This window comes from Podarcis pityusensis (assembly GCF_964106645.2).
Source record: "Podarcis pityusensis genome assembly, chromosome: 14".
NCBI lineage: Eukaryota > Metazoa > Chordata > Lepidosauria > Squamata > Lacertidae > Podarcis > Podarcis pityusensis.
In genome coordinates, this window is record NC_138039.1 from 33,961,903 (window position 1) to 33,977,250 (window position 15,348).

The 15,348-nt window shown below is 47.6% G+C and overlaps 1 protein-coding gene across 5 annotated transcripts in view; it reads left to right on the forward strand.

The window, feature by feature from the left end:
- The window catches only part of AKAP13 (A-kinase anchoring protein 13), a 245,430-nt gene that overhangs the window by 79,320 nt on the left and 150,762 nt on the right, over positions 1–15,348 (forward strand). For all 5 annotated transcript variants that reach the window (XM_080980205.1, XM_080980207.1, XM_080980208.1 and 2 more), the window contains exon 4: positions 13,587–13,737. In XM_080980205.1, the coding sequence (XP_080836331.1) occupies positions 13,587–13,737 (151 nt within the window). The remainder of the gene's footprint in view (positions 1–13,586; positions 13,738–15,348) is intronic.

Consider the following 15,348-nt stretch of genomic DNA (forward strand, 5'->3'; position numbering starts at 1 on the left):
CCCTCTCGCTCTCCAGGCTTCAGGAAGACATCCGCAGCCTAGGCTGCGGATAGCAGCTTGCTTCCCGGAGCGCCGGGCGCCCCAAAAGCAGAGCGCCCGACGCTTCGGGAAGACATCCGCAGCCTAGGCAGCCCTGCAGGAGTTCCCGCAGGGCTGTCTAGGCTGCGGATAGCAGCCTGCTTCCCGGAGCGCCGGGCGCGCTGAAAGCAGAGCGCCCGGCGCTTCGGGAACACATCCGCAGCCTAGGCAGAGTGCCCGGCGCGCCCGGCAGACATCCGCAGCATGGGGAGCCCTACGGGAGTTCCCGCAAGGCTCTCCACGCTGCGGATAGCAGCCTGCCGCCCGGCGCGCGGGGTGCCCTGAAGCAGAGCGCCCCTCGCGCCGGGCAGACATTGGCCAGCCCCACAAGCTCGGGGGACGGCGGAGAGGCGCAGCGCCGCCATCCCGCTGTTCCCCGACCTGGTTTTGGGGGAGAAATAAAGGAAAACATTTTTTCCTTTATTTTCCCCCAAAAAAACTAGGTGTGTCCTATGGGATGAAAAATAAGGTAATTAGTGTCCTGTTCCTAGTGGGGAAGGATATTCTGCTGGGCCCCCGGGAGCAGCTGCTGCCTCTTTCTTCCTCAAAGGTAAATTTGGGGGCTTTAGGGAAAGAGGAATCTGTTTGGCCACTGTGAGAACAGGATATTGGACCAGAAGGGTCACTTGTCTGTGCTTAGGTGAGCAAGTTCGGTACTCCTGTGAGTGACCTTGAACCTTTAGCTAGTCTAATTGAGCACTTGCAAAACCTTAGCTTCCATGTGAACCATGTGATGCTTGTACACCTGTAGAGATCACAACTCGAGTCACCAAGCAAGCCAAAAGTGTGGTGTGAAGTGTTGTGCTGTGAGATTTCTTTTCTCTCTGGACTCTGTGTCTGCATTATTTAAGTGACTTTTCTAACAGAGTGAAGGAAGGAAGATGGCCAGTAGTCAGGGACCTGCATTTGTTGGTAGAATGCCACCTTGCTTTATAGTGCTTAATAAAAAGAATTCTTTGCACGCTAGGTTTTTTAATAAAAAAAAATACACGAATTACCTTGTGGCAAGGATGCAGCCTGCGGTTTTCCAGCTCTGTGTAAGCTGCTCAGACATCCTTTTCATGTGGTCCCTTATATTAAAATGTGGTCGCTGAGCACATTTTTGTTTACACTTGAGCTTCTGGACAATATCCCAGAATCCACCAAGCAGTCCTGGGGATCATATTTGGTACTTCCATTCAGGTGTTCATGCTTACTCATTTTCCTTAAAAAAATAAGACATCGACTGAGAGAATGGTGCAGTACTGAGTATGTGTGACTGAGTAACCAGGATGACATAATTTGAACAAGTGAACATTGCTTTGCAATACCTTTTTCCTGTGAAACATTTGGAAAAGACCTGCTATACACTATAAGAGACCTACATTGGCTCTCAGTACGTTTCCAAGCACAATTCAAAGTGTTGGTGCTGACCTTTAAAGCCCTAAACGGCTTTGGCCCAGAATATCTTAAGGAGCGTCTCCACCCCCATCGTTCTACCCAGACACTGAGGTCCAGTGCCGAGGGCCTTCTGGCAGTTCCCCCACTGCGAGAAGTGAAGCCAAAGGGAACCAGGCAGAGGGCCTTCTCGGTAGTGGCGCCCTCCTATCAGATGTCAAGGAAATAAACAACTACCTGACTTTTAGAAAACATCTGAAGGCAGCCCTGTTTAGCGAAGTTTTTAATGTTCAATCTTTTATCGTGTGTTTTAATATTCTGTTGGGAGCTGCCCAGAGTGACTGGGGAAACCCAGCCAGATGGGCAGGATATAAATAAATCATTATTATTATTATTATTATTTAAAGGGGTGCATGGAAGTGTTTCTCTGTGTTGGTGGGGAGCCATGATGGATTGTGGGAAGGGCATTTGAAGGAGGACTGAGGGTGGGTAATCATCCTATGGTAAACACGAAGGGAAGTGGCTCTTAGGTAGCGACTAGACTGTCAGTACAGTGGTGCCTCGCAAGACGAAATTAATCCGTTCCGCGAGTCTCTTCGTCTTGCGGTTTTTTCGTCTTGCGAAGCACGGCTATTAGCGGCTTAGCGGCTATTAACGGCTTAGCGGCTTACCGGCTTTAAGAAAAAGGAAACAAACTCGCAAGAACTCGCAAGACGTTTCATCTTGCGAAGCAGCCCATAGGGAAATTCGTCTTGCGGAACGACTCAAAAAACGGAAAACTCTTTCGTCTAGCGAGTTTTTCGTCTTGCGAGGCATTCGTCTTGTGGGGCACCACTGTACTTTGCAGGAGGGATGGAAACGCATACCAGAACTTTATAGCTTTGTGTAATAAAAGTGAGGATGGGACGCGGGTGGCGCTGTGGGTAAAAGCCTCAGTGCCTAGGACTTGCTGATCGAAAGGTCGGCGGTTCAAATCCCCGCGGCGGGGTGCGCTCCCGTCGTTCGGTCCCAGCGCCTGCCAACCTAGCAGTTCGAAAGCACCCCCGGGTGCAAGTAGATAAATAGGGACTGCTTCTAGCGGGAAGGTAAACGGCGTTCCGTGTGCTGCACTGGCTCGCCAGAGTAGCTTCGTCACGCTGGCCACGTGACCCGGAAGTGTCTGCGGACAGCGCTGGCCCCCGGCCTCTAGAGTGAGATGAGCGCACAACCCTAGAGTCTGGCAAGACTGGCCCATACGGGCAGGGGTACCTTTACCTTTTTAATAGAAGTGAAACTAAGTGCTCTTGTTGCCCTGGCACTTTTGTGGTTAGAAAAGTAACAGGAAATGCACTGAAAACTGGGAAGAATGAATAATTAACAGGAAGACGTGCAAACACTGCAGAAAGTAGTTCAGGAGGAATGCTCATTGTCATATAACCGCTCCATAAAAAATTGGAACATGTTCTCAGTGAAGGCTGGGTATATAGTCTTAACATCCATGAAAGGTTTGTGCGGCAAATTGGGATGAAAGCTCAGTAAACATGTTGTCTGTGGGAAGCCCCCCACCCGCGACGCAACAGCTTTCAAACCTGGAATCGCCTGGAATAACTGTGGATATCAGTGGTGGCAACTCAATAAGTGAGCCCCGTTTGGAAGGCCAGCTTCCTTAAAAAGGTCCCTTGACCATGGCTCTGGTAATGTGGTGCTTCAGAGGAAGTGGCATGCTGGGGCTGTATTTGGGGGCAGGGGCAGGCCCTTGCAGTTTTTGTGTGGCTTTGGTTCTGATTGCTGAGAGCCAGCAGTTCTGGCTGTTGCCTGAACTAGAGTCTGTGCTACAGTGGTGCCTCGCAAGACGAAATTAATCCGTTCCGCAAGTCTCTTCGTCTTGCGGTTTTTTCGTCTTGCGAAGCACGGCTATTAGCGGCTATTAACGGCTTAGCAGCTTTAAGAAAAAGGAAACAAACTCGCAAGAACTTGCAAGACGTTTCGTCTTGCGAAGCAAGCCCATAGGGAAATTCGTCTTGCGGAACGACTCAAAAAATGGAAAACTCTTTCGCCTAGTGAGTTTTTCGTCTTGCGAGGCATTCGTCTTGCGGGGCACCACTGTACTCAGATGGCAATAATGCAGAAACATTGGTGGAGCCTAGCAGAAGCAACTAGTAAAGTGGGATGACGTGTCGACGGTTCAGTATAAATCACACCTAATGCTTCATTGTTGCATTAGTGACACCTTCTGGAATACACTTGCCAAAAAAAACAAAAATAAAAACCCCCACCGCCGCCAGTCTGAAGGGTTTACTGTCTGTAAGTGAGTTTTGGAAGCTTTGTCTGAAATTATTTGTTCCCTTCCATCCTTCTCCTCCATGTTCTTAAGTCTGTGTGGCATGTAAAAAGCAAGCCTAGGTTGAGGGCTCTGCAGCGCCACCTGGCGCCCGCCGCAGAACATACACACCAAATTCTGATCTTGGTTTCTGTCCCAAAGTTTCCCTTTCCTTTGTTAGCGCTAATGGGGACTTTGAAGAAACAAAAGAAGCTGGTTTCTCTCAGCTTTTGCAGAAGTGGCCCTCACATTGAAATACTAGTAAACTGCGTTTCTGTTTCGATCAAGACTCTGCTTTCAAAATAATCACCATTGCTCCAGCTAAGGTTGCTGTAAACAGAAGGCACTGACTCTCTTACTCAATGTTTTAAAGAGATCCTAAACCAGCTTCGGATGAGCACTCTCCCTCTTTTGCTGCTTCCTAGAGGAAAGCATGGTTTGCTGGGACCTGCAACATAATGTTGCGTATATCCTTAGTCTCCAGCAGGCGTGCTCCTTTACAGATGTGGCTCTGAGATGGGATTGGCTAACTTGTGATTCTCCAATTGTTGTTGGATTCCAGATCCCATCAGCCCTAACCAGCATAGCCAGCGGTCATGAATGATGGGAGTTGTATTCTAGCAATATATGCAGGCCACCGGTTAGTCATCCCTGCTGGCAACGATTATTCAGATGCCCTCTGTATGATGCAAATCTTATTTTCAACCAAATAAATAGACACAGAGGTAGTACATTTCAAACAGCAGTTTGGTTTTGACATGACACACTACAGAGGGTCTTGAATTTGAAGAATATCTGCTGGTGTTTCTTACCATCAACACAGGGTCGATAAGAAACGAAGATTTAGTTTTCTGTCTTGGAGCCTCTTCATATCCTTTAGAGTCCTTGGGTGAGGACCCTCAGACCTGGGGACTGAATGAGCCTCCTCCCACCCACCCCCGGCCTCCATTTGGCACTTGGGACTTCTCCGCAGGCCACACCGCGACCTCCTTGGGTACTTTGGCCTGGAAGAAATGTGTCCTTAAACTGCGATAATGTCTGTTGTGTGTCTGGCTGGAGGGATGGCATGTAGGAATCTTCAGACTTTGTTATGGCTGACTTGCAGCCTGCTGCACAAAGGTAAACGTCAGCTCTGTTGCTGCACCCCATTTTACCTCTGCACCCCCTGTGTGCAACTGGTGTAGCCCCCCCAGATGACTGCTCATGAAGGGGGATGACCCTCAGGCTGACAAATGATAATAATAACGATGATGATGATGATGATAATGATAATAATAATAATAATAATAATAATAATAATAGTAATAATAATTTATTATTTCTACCCAGCCCATCTGGCTGGGTTTCCCCAGCCACTTTGGGAGGCTTCCAACAGAATATTAAAATACAATAGTCTATTAAACAATAAAAGCTTCCCTAAATAGGGATGCCTTCAGATGTCTTCTAAAAGTCTGGTAGTTGTTTTTCTCTTTGCCTTCTGGTGGGAGGGCGTTCCACAGGGCGGGCGCCACTACCGAGAAGGCCCTCTGCCTGGTTCTCTGTAACTTGGCAAAGTTTTCCCCACCTTTGTGTTAAGGACTCAAGGAAGCCTCTTACTCTTTCTCAAGTTTTCATATTTCTTTTCTAAGCATAACTTAATGTTCCATGGCTTCTGGATAGTGTCCTCACTGGGATTTTTTTTTGGTAGGGGCAACATGTTGATATTTCTGCATTCTGTGTATGTTGATATTTCTGCATTCCTCAGGATTCACCTAATGTCCCTTCTTGTTTCTAGCAGCCTAGCTTTTTGCTCCAATCCTGTTGGAACACAGACTCTGTGTTTGCTATTAGAGGGAGCAATGATTTACTTACAAACTCTTAATTTAAAGAGGGTCCATGGATACGAAGAATGCAGCCCTGCCTCCTGCTCCCAATCTCTCAGTTGCAGTCGGAAGAGACAGTCTTACATTTGCACGGCGCTGCTCCTCATCTGTTGAGGAGTTAAGAGTTACATCTGCACTGACCCGTGCACTCGGTCTGAAATATTTGCCATTGGGATACTTCAGCAGCTGCTCAGAAAGCTGAAACGCACCACCCGGTCCTGCTGTGTCTTTTGGCAAATGGCTTTAAGGGGATTAGGCGGAGAGTCGGCTAGCACTAGCTCTGCAGTCTTGGCCTTGGACTTTGGATCTGGAAAATAATTCAAGGAGCAAGAATGTTAAGGGACGTGTTTTGAAGTTTTCATGGAAAACACTTCTATCCTGCAAGGAGATGGAGCCAGGGCTCTTCAGATTTTTACCCTAGTTGTGGTCTGCGGTTAAACAGTAGTACTATTTGTCAGCTCTTTAGGTGTTGAGGGTTCACCTGGATTTCTTGGTTTAACGTTCTAGTGGATCAATGTCCTTGTTGGCAGAATCTACTGCTCTGTAGGTATTCTGTAGGAAGGCTCTTACGACTGTTTTAACATATTGACCTGGTTCACATGTAACCCTAAACTATGGCTGAGCATTACATAGAATCATAGAGTTGCATGAACCTTGGGGCTTGCATGTTCCTCCCCGTGGCATGGCTACATGATCAAATATTTTTGTCTCTGTTTTTGACTAACACAATATGTGCAAATATGGACATACTATTGTTAGTCTTAACTATGGTTTTGGCCAGGGACGCGGGTGGCACTGTGGGTTAAACCACAGAGCCTAGAGCTTGCCGATCAGAAGATCGGCGGTTCGAATCCCCGCGATGGGGCGAGCTCCCGTTGCTCGGTCCCAGCTCCTGCCAACCTAGCAGTTTGAAAGCACAAAGTGCAAATAGATAAATAGGTACCGCTCTGGCGGGAAGGTAAACAACGTTTCCGTGTGCTGCTCTGGTTTCGCCAGAAGCAGCTTAAGTCATGCTGGCCACATGACCCGGAAGCTGTATGCCGGCTCCCTCGGCCAGTAAAGCGAGATGAGCGCCGCAACCCCAGAGTCGGCCACGACTGGACCTAATGGTCAGGGGTCCCTTTACCTTTACAGTTTTGGGCAGTGGTTTTCAACCAGTGTGCTGTGGCACCCTAGGGTGCCTTGAATGATGGTCAGGGGTGCCGCAGGCAACACTGGCCTCTGTCCCTCTTTCCTGCCCTCCCTCCTCTGATGCCCTCTTGTGTGTCTGCCGCCCAAAGACTTGCACAGCTGTTCGTTGCAGCAGCCTGGGCTACAAGCTCAGCAGGTGAATGGTGACTTTGGCGCTAGCCAGGGGGTGATGGTTGCCAGGAGCTGAGGTGGCCTCAGTAAGCAAGCAAGCGGGCCAGGGAGCCCAGCCAGCCAGTCCACCAGCCATTGCTGTTGGGAATGGACAGACAAGTCCCTAGCCCCATGTGGTAGTGTGAGGAGGCACCTCTTTGGGGCAGGGGGTTGCAGCTCAGAGACCAGGGGTGGCAGTAGTGGATGCCCGGAGGACTCTCGAGAGGACGCTGAGGGAATACTCCACAAGGTAGGGTGTTTGAAAAAGGGTGAGCTCTACAGGCAAGGGGTGACATAAATGGGCTCCTGAGCCCCACGGGGTGCTGCAGAAAGAATGTGGTTGGTCAAGGGAGCCGTGGAATTAAAAAGGTTGAAAACCTCTGGCTTAGGGCAAGAAACCAAGTTTTGATCAAAGTTTATAATCCTTACTTTGTTTTCCCTAAACCAGCTTCCCCCAAATGTTGTCCTTCAAATGTTTTTGTACTACAACTCCTATCAGCCATAGCCAGAATGGCCATTGTTAACAGATTATGGGAGCTGTAGTCTAAAACATCAGGAAGGCACCAGGTTGGGGAAGACTGTAACAAATCATAGGTAATACAGTTCTCTGTCCAAATGAAACAAGAGACTGTAGTTAGCAGAAAAGAAGCTTCCAGTTGTCTCATGGCTGCATTGGGGCAGGAGAGCAGGAAAGGGGACCCTATTCTTTCTAAATGGCCCATTCCTGCTAATTGGTGCTTTAGCGTTACATCTAAACAGACATTGCGTGAAGCAAAATTTCATTTTCTCTACCTGGCTACTGCTTACTCATCATATTCAAATATGTTTGTTAATGTGAACAGCACCTAAAACTAGTATGCTCAAATGGCCCCTGGTCTTAATATTTGGAACCCTGGAACCATTATCAGCTTGTAAGCGATGTGGATTTTATTTTTTAAAAATGACGCTGGAAATTTCAATATGAAATTGTAAAGCTTGGTAAAATTCAAATATCTTCATGTCTTCTTTATGTAGTGTTTCCCCCGCATGTTGTGAAAATACTTGCAGCAGATATATACTCTTCTTACACTGGGCAAGTAACTTGAAATGCCTCAACTCCAACAGGCAATTTTCCATTCCATTTATTTCTGGAATTTTTCCCTTGGAGGCATTTATCTGCTGAAGCCGGCATATGACATATGTCTCTTTCTCTGCGTGCTTGACCCAGGTCACTGTTTTTACTGGGGGCTATTTTGTTGTTGTTGCACAAACAGGTATCTCTCGAGCTTCAGAGACAGGCTTACGTTATGAACACCCATCACCTGCAGCCCTGCAAAGCCCATGCATTCCTAGGCTGTTTTCCAGGTGTTGTTCTCTGGATAAATGTGCAAAGACAAAAGTTTGGGGCTGGGTGATGGAAGGGTTTGCATCAGGGCCAGGCAACCTGTGTTGCTGCACAATCAGCTCCCATCATCCCTGATCATTGGTCATATTGATTTGGGCCGGGGGGAGTCCTAACATCTGGAGAGCCACAGGTTCCTTAGTTTACATAGTTGGTCTCAAGGAACTCGGGATGACGTGCGGATCATTCTGCCACAGCGACAGAACATCTGCTTTGCAAATAGAAGTTCTCAAGGTCATTCCCCAGGTAGCAGGCAATGCAGGGAATGTGTCTGAACATGGGACACTGGAGAGCGGCTGCCAGTCAGAGCATACAAGACTGGTCTCAGTGGGCAAATGGTATCATCTAGCTTCCTATGTTCTTACGCTCATAAGAACCCTGAGAGGTAGATTCGTATGAGAGAGAGTGGCTGAGGAAAGGTGCGCCAGTGAAGTTCATGAGTGTGAGTTTGGGCCCAGATCTCTCCAGTTAAAGTCCAGTGAAAAAAGACTAGGGGTCTTGGTATTACCGTATTTTTCGCTCTATTGGACGCAGTTTTTCCTCTCCAAAAATTGAGGGGAAATGTGTGTGCGTCCTATAGAGTGAATGCAGGCTTGTGCCATAGCCGCGCGCAACCCCTCCGGCAGGGAGAGGCTGCACGGGGCTATGGCTTCTTTAGCCCTGCGCAGCGTCTCCCGGCAAGGAGAGGCTGCACGGGGCTAAAGGGGAAGCCAAAACAGCGAGGGGATCCATCCCACTCGCTGCCTTGCCTTCTTCCATAGCTGCGCGCAACCCCTCGGGCAAGGAGAGGCTGCACGGGGCTATGGATTCTTTAGCCTCACGCAGCCTCTCCCAGGAGGTAGAGGCTGCACAGGGCTAAAGGGGAAGCCAAAACAGCGAGCGGGATCCATCCCACTCGCTGCCTTGCCTTCTTCCATAGCTGCGCGCAACCCCTCCGGCAAGGAGAGGCTGCACGGGGCTAAAGGGGAAGCCAAAACAGCGAGCGGGATCCATCCCACTTGCTGCCTTGCCTTCTTCCATAGCTGCGCGCAACCCCTCCGGCAAGGAGAGGCTGCGCGGGGCTAAAGGGGAAGCCAAAACAGCGAGCGGGATCCATCCCGCTTGCTGCCTTGCTTCTTCCATAGCTGCGCGCAACCCCTCTGGCACGGAGAGGTTGTGTGCAGCCTGTACGCTGCTCTTTGGGGCTGGGGGGGGGGAAAAATTTTTTTCCCTTGATTTCCCCCCCTAAAAACTGGGTGCGCCCTATGGTCCGGTGCGCCCTATGATGCGAAAAATACGGTAGCTCACGTGACTACACCAGCGTGGCTGCCCCCCCCCCCCCCGCAACCCTGGAGATCTGTCTTATTTCATCCATCACTACCTGGAAGATGAATTTTTAAAGACTCCTTTCTTCGCCTTTTCCCATATGATTTGCGCATTTTTCCTGGCATCTTTTCATGTGGAGCAGGACAGGGGGAAGTATATCCTTTGGGTTGTAAGTTTGCAACTGGAGGCTGCCTCTTTTTAAAGCTCATACTGCTTTTGTAACCTGTATAAATAAGCAAGAGCTTAATAGTCTGCTTAATCAGAAAAATGTCTCTTAAGTGGTGTACATAATAAAATAATGTACTATATATTTTGCAATGTTATTTGTTCACCATGCATTTGCATGATGCATTCATCCTGAGATGAAAGGACAAGTTTTCGTCTGGATGCAATTGGATCCCATTTTGAATCAAGATGGCGAACTGAGGTTTTCAAAACAGCACAAATGTTAATTCCTGATTTCAAAATGGCACTGATTTGTGTGTGTGTGTGATCTTTTAGAATTCCCGAGCAATTGGTGTGAGTTTGCTAGTATTAAGATTCTATGAATAAAACACAGATAAAATCAGCAAACCTTGTTAAACCTCACAGAGCTACAATTCGTAGCTCCCTGTGAAGGGTAAAGGTAAAGGACACCTGGACGGTTAAGTCCAGTCAAAGGCGACTATCGGGTGTGGTTCTTATCTCACTTTTCAAGCCGAGGGAGCCGGTGCTTATCCACAGACAGCTTTCCGGGTCATGCGGCCAGCATGACTAAAACGCTTCTGCTGCAACAGGACACTATGATGGAAACCAGAGCGCACGGAAACATCATTTACCTTCCCGCCGCAGGGGTACCTATTTATCTACTTGCACTGGCATGCTTTTGAACTGCTAGGTTGGCAGGAGCTGGGACAGAGCAAGGGGAGCTCACTCCATCATGGGGATTTGAACCATCGACCTTCTGATCGGCAGGTCCAAGAGGCTCAGTGGTTTAGACCACAGCACCACTCTCAGCACCCTTAACCGTAATTCTTTGGGGGGGGCCATGGGTGTTTAAATTGGTGTCACAGTGCTTTAAATGTATGGTGTGAATGTGGCCCTCATCCAAGAATGTAACCTGCACATTAACTCCAGGAGAAATAATTGGATTTTTTTTTTTTGAAAAAAATGTAGAACAACTAGACATGTTCATGGTTCTGTGTTATTCTTGCATATCTAATCTAACTCCCAGGCAGAAACCTTTAACAAAGTGTTAGATGCTCCCCTGGCTAACGCCTGCTTACAAAGGGAGCTGATGAAAGGTGTCAGGTCTGTTTTGTGGGCAGCCACTTTGGGAAATCGTCCTTGACCATCTGCGATACAGTTTGGTGGCCAGTCCTGCTACGAAGGGATTGATGCAAACTGTCACCAGAGGCTTTGCTTGCTTAGTATTAACAATCCTCTGCTAGTGCGGAGAATGGCTGCGTTATGAGCAAGTGTTGACTGTTAGTTTTTAATTCCGTTTGGCACGCTGTTTTTTTAATTTTGCAAAGAATTGCTGCCCTTCAGTTAAAAAGAAAACAAAAGCCATTGTGTTGATGTCTGGATTTCATTAGATTGTAGGTTTAGAGTAGGTGGACACTTTTGTTTAAGCGCCATCCCTATCTTGCGATAGCTGTGACCGCGTGGTTTGCAAATGCGCTTGCTGGCGACAAGCAAATTGTTGGCTCTGAAGGAAAACCTGCCCTTCTTTTTCATATTTGGAGGAAAAGGGGGACACTCCCCAGGGCCCCATTAAGAAGTGCAAGGGTGGGTCACTCTTGCCCTCAGTCTGAAAAAGGTAAGCCATTCCTTCCCTAAGTGAATGGAGACAAATTCTGTGTGCAGTCCCCACCATTGGAGGCAGTGTGCCTCTGAACGTCAGTTGCTCAGGTCCTGCTTTTCAGCTTCCCATAGGCATCCATTTGGCCACTGTGAGAACATGATGCTGGACTAGATGGGCCTCTGGTCTGATCCTGCAAGGCTCCTCTTATGTTTGTAAGTCTTCCCTTGGAGAAGGCTGATGTAGGACATAGCAAACTGCCTTATGCTAAGCCAGACCATTGCTCAGGATTTTCTCTTGAGTACCTGTTGCTGGAGGGACGTGGGTGGCGCTGTGGGTTAAACCACAGAGCCTAGGGCTTGCCGATCAGAAGGTCGGTGGTTCGAATCCCTGCAACGGGGTGAGCTCCTGTTGCTCGGTCCCTGCTCCTGCCAACCTAGCTGTCCGAAAGCACGTCAAAGTGCAAGTAGATAAATAGGTACCGCTCCGGCGGGAAAGTAAACAGCGTTTCCGTGCGCTGCTGCTCTGGTTCTCCAGAAGCGGCCTAGTCATGCTGGCCACATGACCTGGAAGCTGTATGCCGGCTCCCTCGGCCTGTAAAGCGAGATGAGCACCGCAACCCCAGAGTCGGCCACGACTGGACCTAATGGTCAGGGGTCCCTATACCTTACCGTTACCTGTTGCTGGAGGTCATGAGCAGAGAGAGGGCTGCTATGATCAGGTCCTGCTTTCGGCCTGGAGTTGGTTGACCACTGGGAGAAGAAGATGCTGGACCTTTGGCCTGATCTAGCAGGGCTCTCTTGACCATTGCTGCTAGGTGCCTTTTAGCTATGGGAATGTTGGTGTAGATTTCCCCCACTTTTTGTAGCTAAAAATGGATTGGGCTGTGAAGACACAGCTACTTCCAGGTACACGTCTCTGAAAGGTTCTAGACTTGAAAGTAAAGGTGACCTTTCTGTGTGTGTGTGTGTGTGTGTGTGTGTGTGCATGCGTGTGCGTGGTGGGAGTTAAATGGCATGTGTTCGTTGGCAGCGGGGCACCAAGCCAGGTAAACATTAGTCAATCAAAGTTAGGTACGAAATTAAGTTATACTTTTGTTTGCCGGCCTGTGCCAGAGGCTCTTTTGATCTTGGGAGACTTTTCTCCAAATGGGGTTTGGCTGCCCGGCTTGGCTGCTTCAAATGAACCGGGGTTATAATAACCACCTTGTGTGGTAGTGATCTCAAGCAGATGACATTATTTGGGTAATAATAAATGAGGAAAGGTAAACATGCATGAATTAAAACGTCTCTCTCTGGGTTGAGGGCAGCAGTGCTTTTGGAAACAGATTGCCTTCCTAGGTTACAGGAATTCATCTGCGCTTTGCTGTAGCTCCAGAGTTGTTTAAAACCGTGAACCTTACACCAGAAATTGTGAATTTATATTACTGACAGGGTTTATTATGTGTGTGGGAGGGAAACATATTTCTGGACCCAGTTTTACTTGGAAAGAAAGAAAGAAAGAAAGAAAGAAAGAAAGAACTGGTGGTGGTAATTTTTCCTAAGTATTCGCAGCTGGAAAACATGCACTAAGTATCTCATCTTTACCAGACCCCCTTCCGTAAGGAATTTAGGGCACTGTGTGGATTTCTCCCCTTGGCAATCCTAGCAGGTAGACTAGACTGAGAGCAGACCCTAGGTCACCTGCTGAGCTTTGTAACTGGGGACCTGAACTCTGGTCTTGGAGTTCCAGGTCTGATGTTTTTTATTCATGCTTCCTTTATCATCTTGGCGATTAGGAGGTGTGAGAGAATTCCTCAGTGCCTACTGGCAGTTTGATCCTGGTGGTAGCAGCTGAATGGACTTTGCTCTCCCCACGGAAAGGAGTAAATTATTGCTTCTCTTTGATTGTGTCTTTGTGTATTCTTTTTTATTATAAAAACCCAACACATTTTATTTTAAATGTGCTTCTTGGGAAAAGGAAAGGAGGTTGTTAGACTGTATCTTTACCCCAGACCTTTGGATGGATGAAGTATTGGATTAGGGCCTGGGAGACCAGGGTTCAAATCCCCACTCTGAGCCATGAAGCTCGCAGTCACCTTCTCTCACGAGGCTGTGAGCCAGAAATGCAAAAAACAAATTCCAGAAATATTAAATCCTTATGCTCTTCTTCTCCTTTTAGGGCGACTGCATAATCACCGTATTGCTTACTGAGGATGACAAAGCTGGGAGCGATGATGTAGTTTTCTACCTTGTGTTTACTGGATCTGCCGTTCAGCACTGCACCAGCACTAGGAAGCTTGATTCAGGGACATTGGAGACCATTGCTCCTGGTAAGTTCTTTTTTTTTTACAAAAAAGATCTCCCACAAATCTACCATTATAAGCCAGGGGCGAGTGAGGGAACCTGTTTTTCAGCCTTCCTCTCTGGACAGCCTGTGGCAGTTTGTGAGCAGCACCAGAGGCAAAATTGGGGGTCTTTAGATTTGTACAGTAGGCTAGTTTCTATAAACACACACCCTTTATCCTCCTCCCTGGCAAGCAACAGGCATTATCAGGATTCAAGGACACATTCCAGCCCGGCGAAATGATGTGTAGCTGGGGAACATCAACTGTGGTTTAGATAGATGGGGTGACTTTAGCTGGGGAAGCGATGGGGCAGTGTAAGGGAACACACAATCTTTAGCACTCTCCCGACCATTTAACCATGGCTAAGCAAGTGTCCCCTGGTGTGTCTGTGGTTGCTTAGCCCAAGGAACAGGCTGTGTGGGCAGCTGTACCCTTCTTAACTTAGTTGCCTATGAAGATCTGGAGCTTTGTTTAAAAAAATGGCATGCTTTCTACCTTCCCGTTCAATTAGGTTAATAAATATAAATACGTTAATTTTGCTATTCTTGCCCAGGGCGCAACCCATTCTCAATTTCTTGTGAGTTTTTAAATGTTTGCTGTAAAAATAATTCTCTTCCCTTCTTCCTTTTATGAAATAATCTTTGTCCTGGGAGACCACAAGAGTAAACAAGTTGTGTAAGAGATGGTCACTTGAAAGCAACAGTCATGTGGCCTTGATTTTTCTTTTTTAAAAAATACCCTTTCGTATGAAACGTAGCATCATTTCCCCACCCCAAAGGCAAAAGAGAGCGCCATGAAGCCCTGTTGAGCAAGAATTTTTCTTAGAAGGCCCCTTAAAGGGCCTGACCATTAACTTTTATTACATAAAGACAGTGGCATTAAAGGAAAGAAAGAAGAAAGAAAGAAAGAAAAGACACACGAGAACAAATGGGTCTTTGACATTTGAAGGCCTCTACTGAAGAGATAGTTTGTGGGGTTGCATCAAATTTAGTGTTAAGGTAAAGCCACTTAGTGGTACTTGTTCTGCTGGTGAAATGTTTTGCTCTAGTAGAATGTTGTTGCACAAGAGAGTGCAAAGGTTGCTGGTGACTTCGATGCACAATGAATTGCACAGTCTGTTGCACAATGGTTTCCCACTAGCGCAGCTTCTGCATTTGATTCCTCTGTTGTGTGACGTTAAAACTCACCTGTTCACTAACACAAGTTCCCTCACACTAGCAGACAGAAAATGTTGGATGCAGCCCATTGGAGGGGGAGTTCTAGAATTATGGGAGCCAGCACAGGGAAGGCCCTATCTATTGTGTCCACCAATCTAACTGACTGTCTTGGCAAGCACTCAGTAGTTGGTTATAATGGCAGGATTATTTGGACAAAGGTAGTCCTTTAGACAACCCAGTTCCAAGCCATTTAGGGCTTTAGAGTTTAACATCAGCAACTTGAATTGGGCCCAGAAACACACAGTTAAGCAGTCCAGTTGGAGCAATAGGTGCATGTGTGTTGCCTGGGAGACCAAGGAGGAACTCTAATGGGGCTGGATTTAGCTTGGGATATACCAGTTGCTGACCCCCTACAGTAAAGTCAAGAAACCATAGCTTT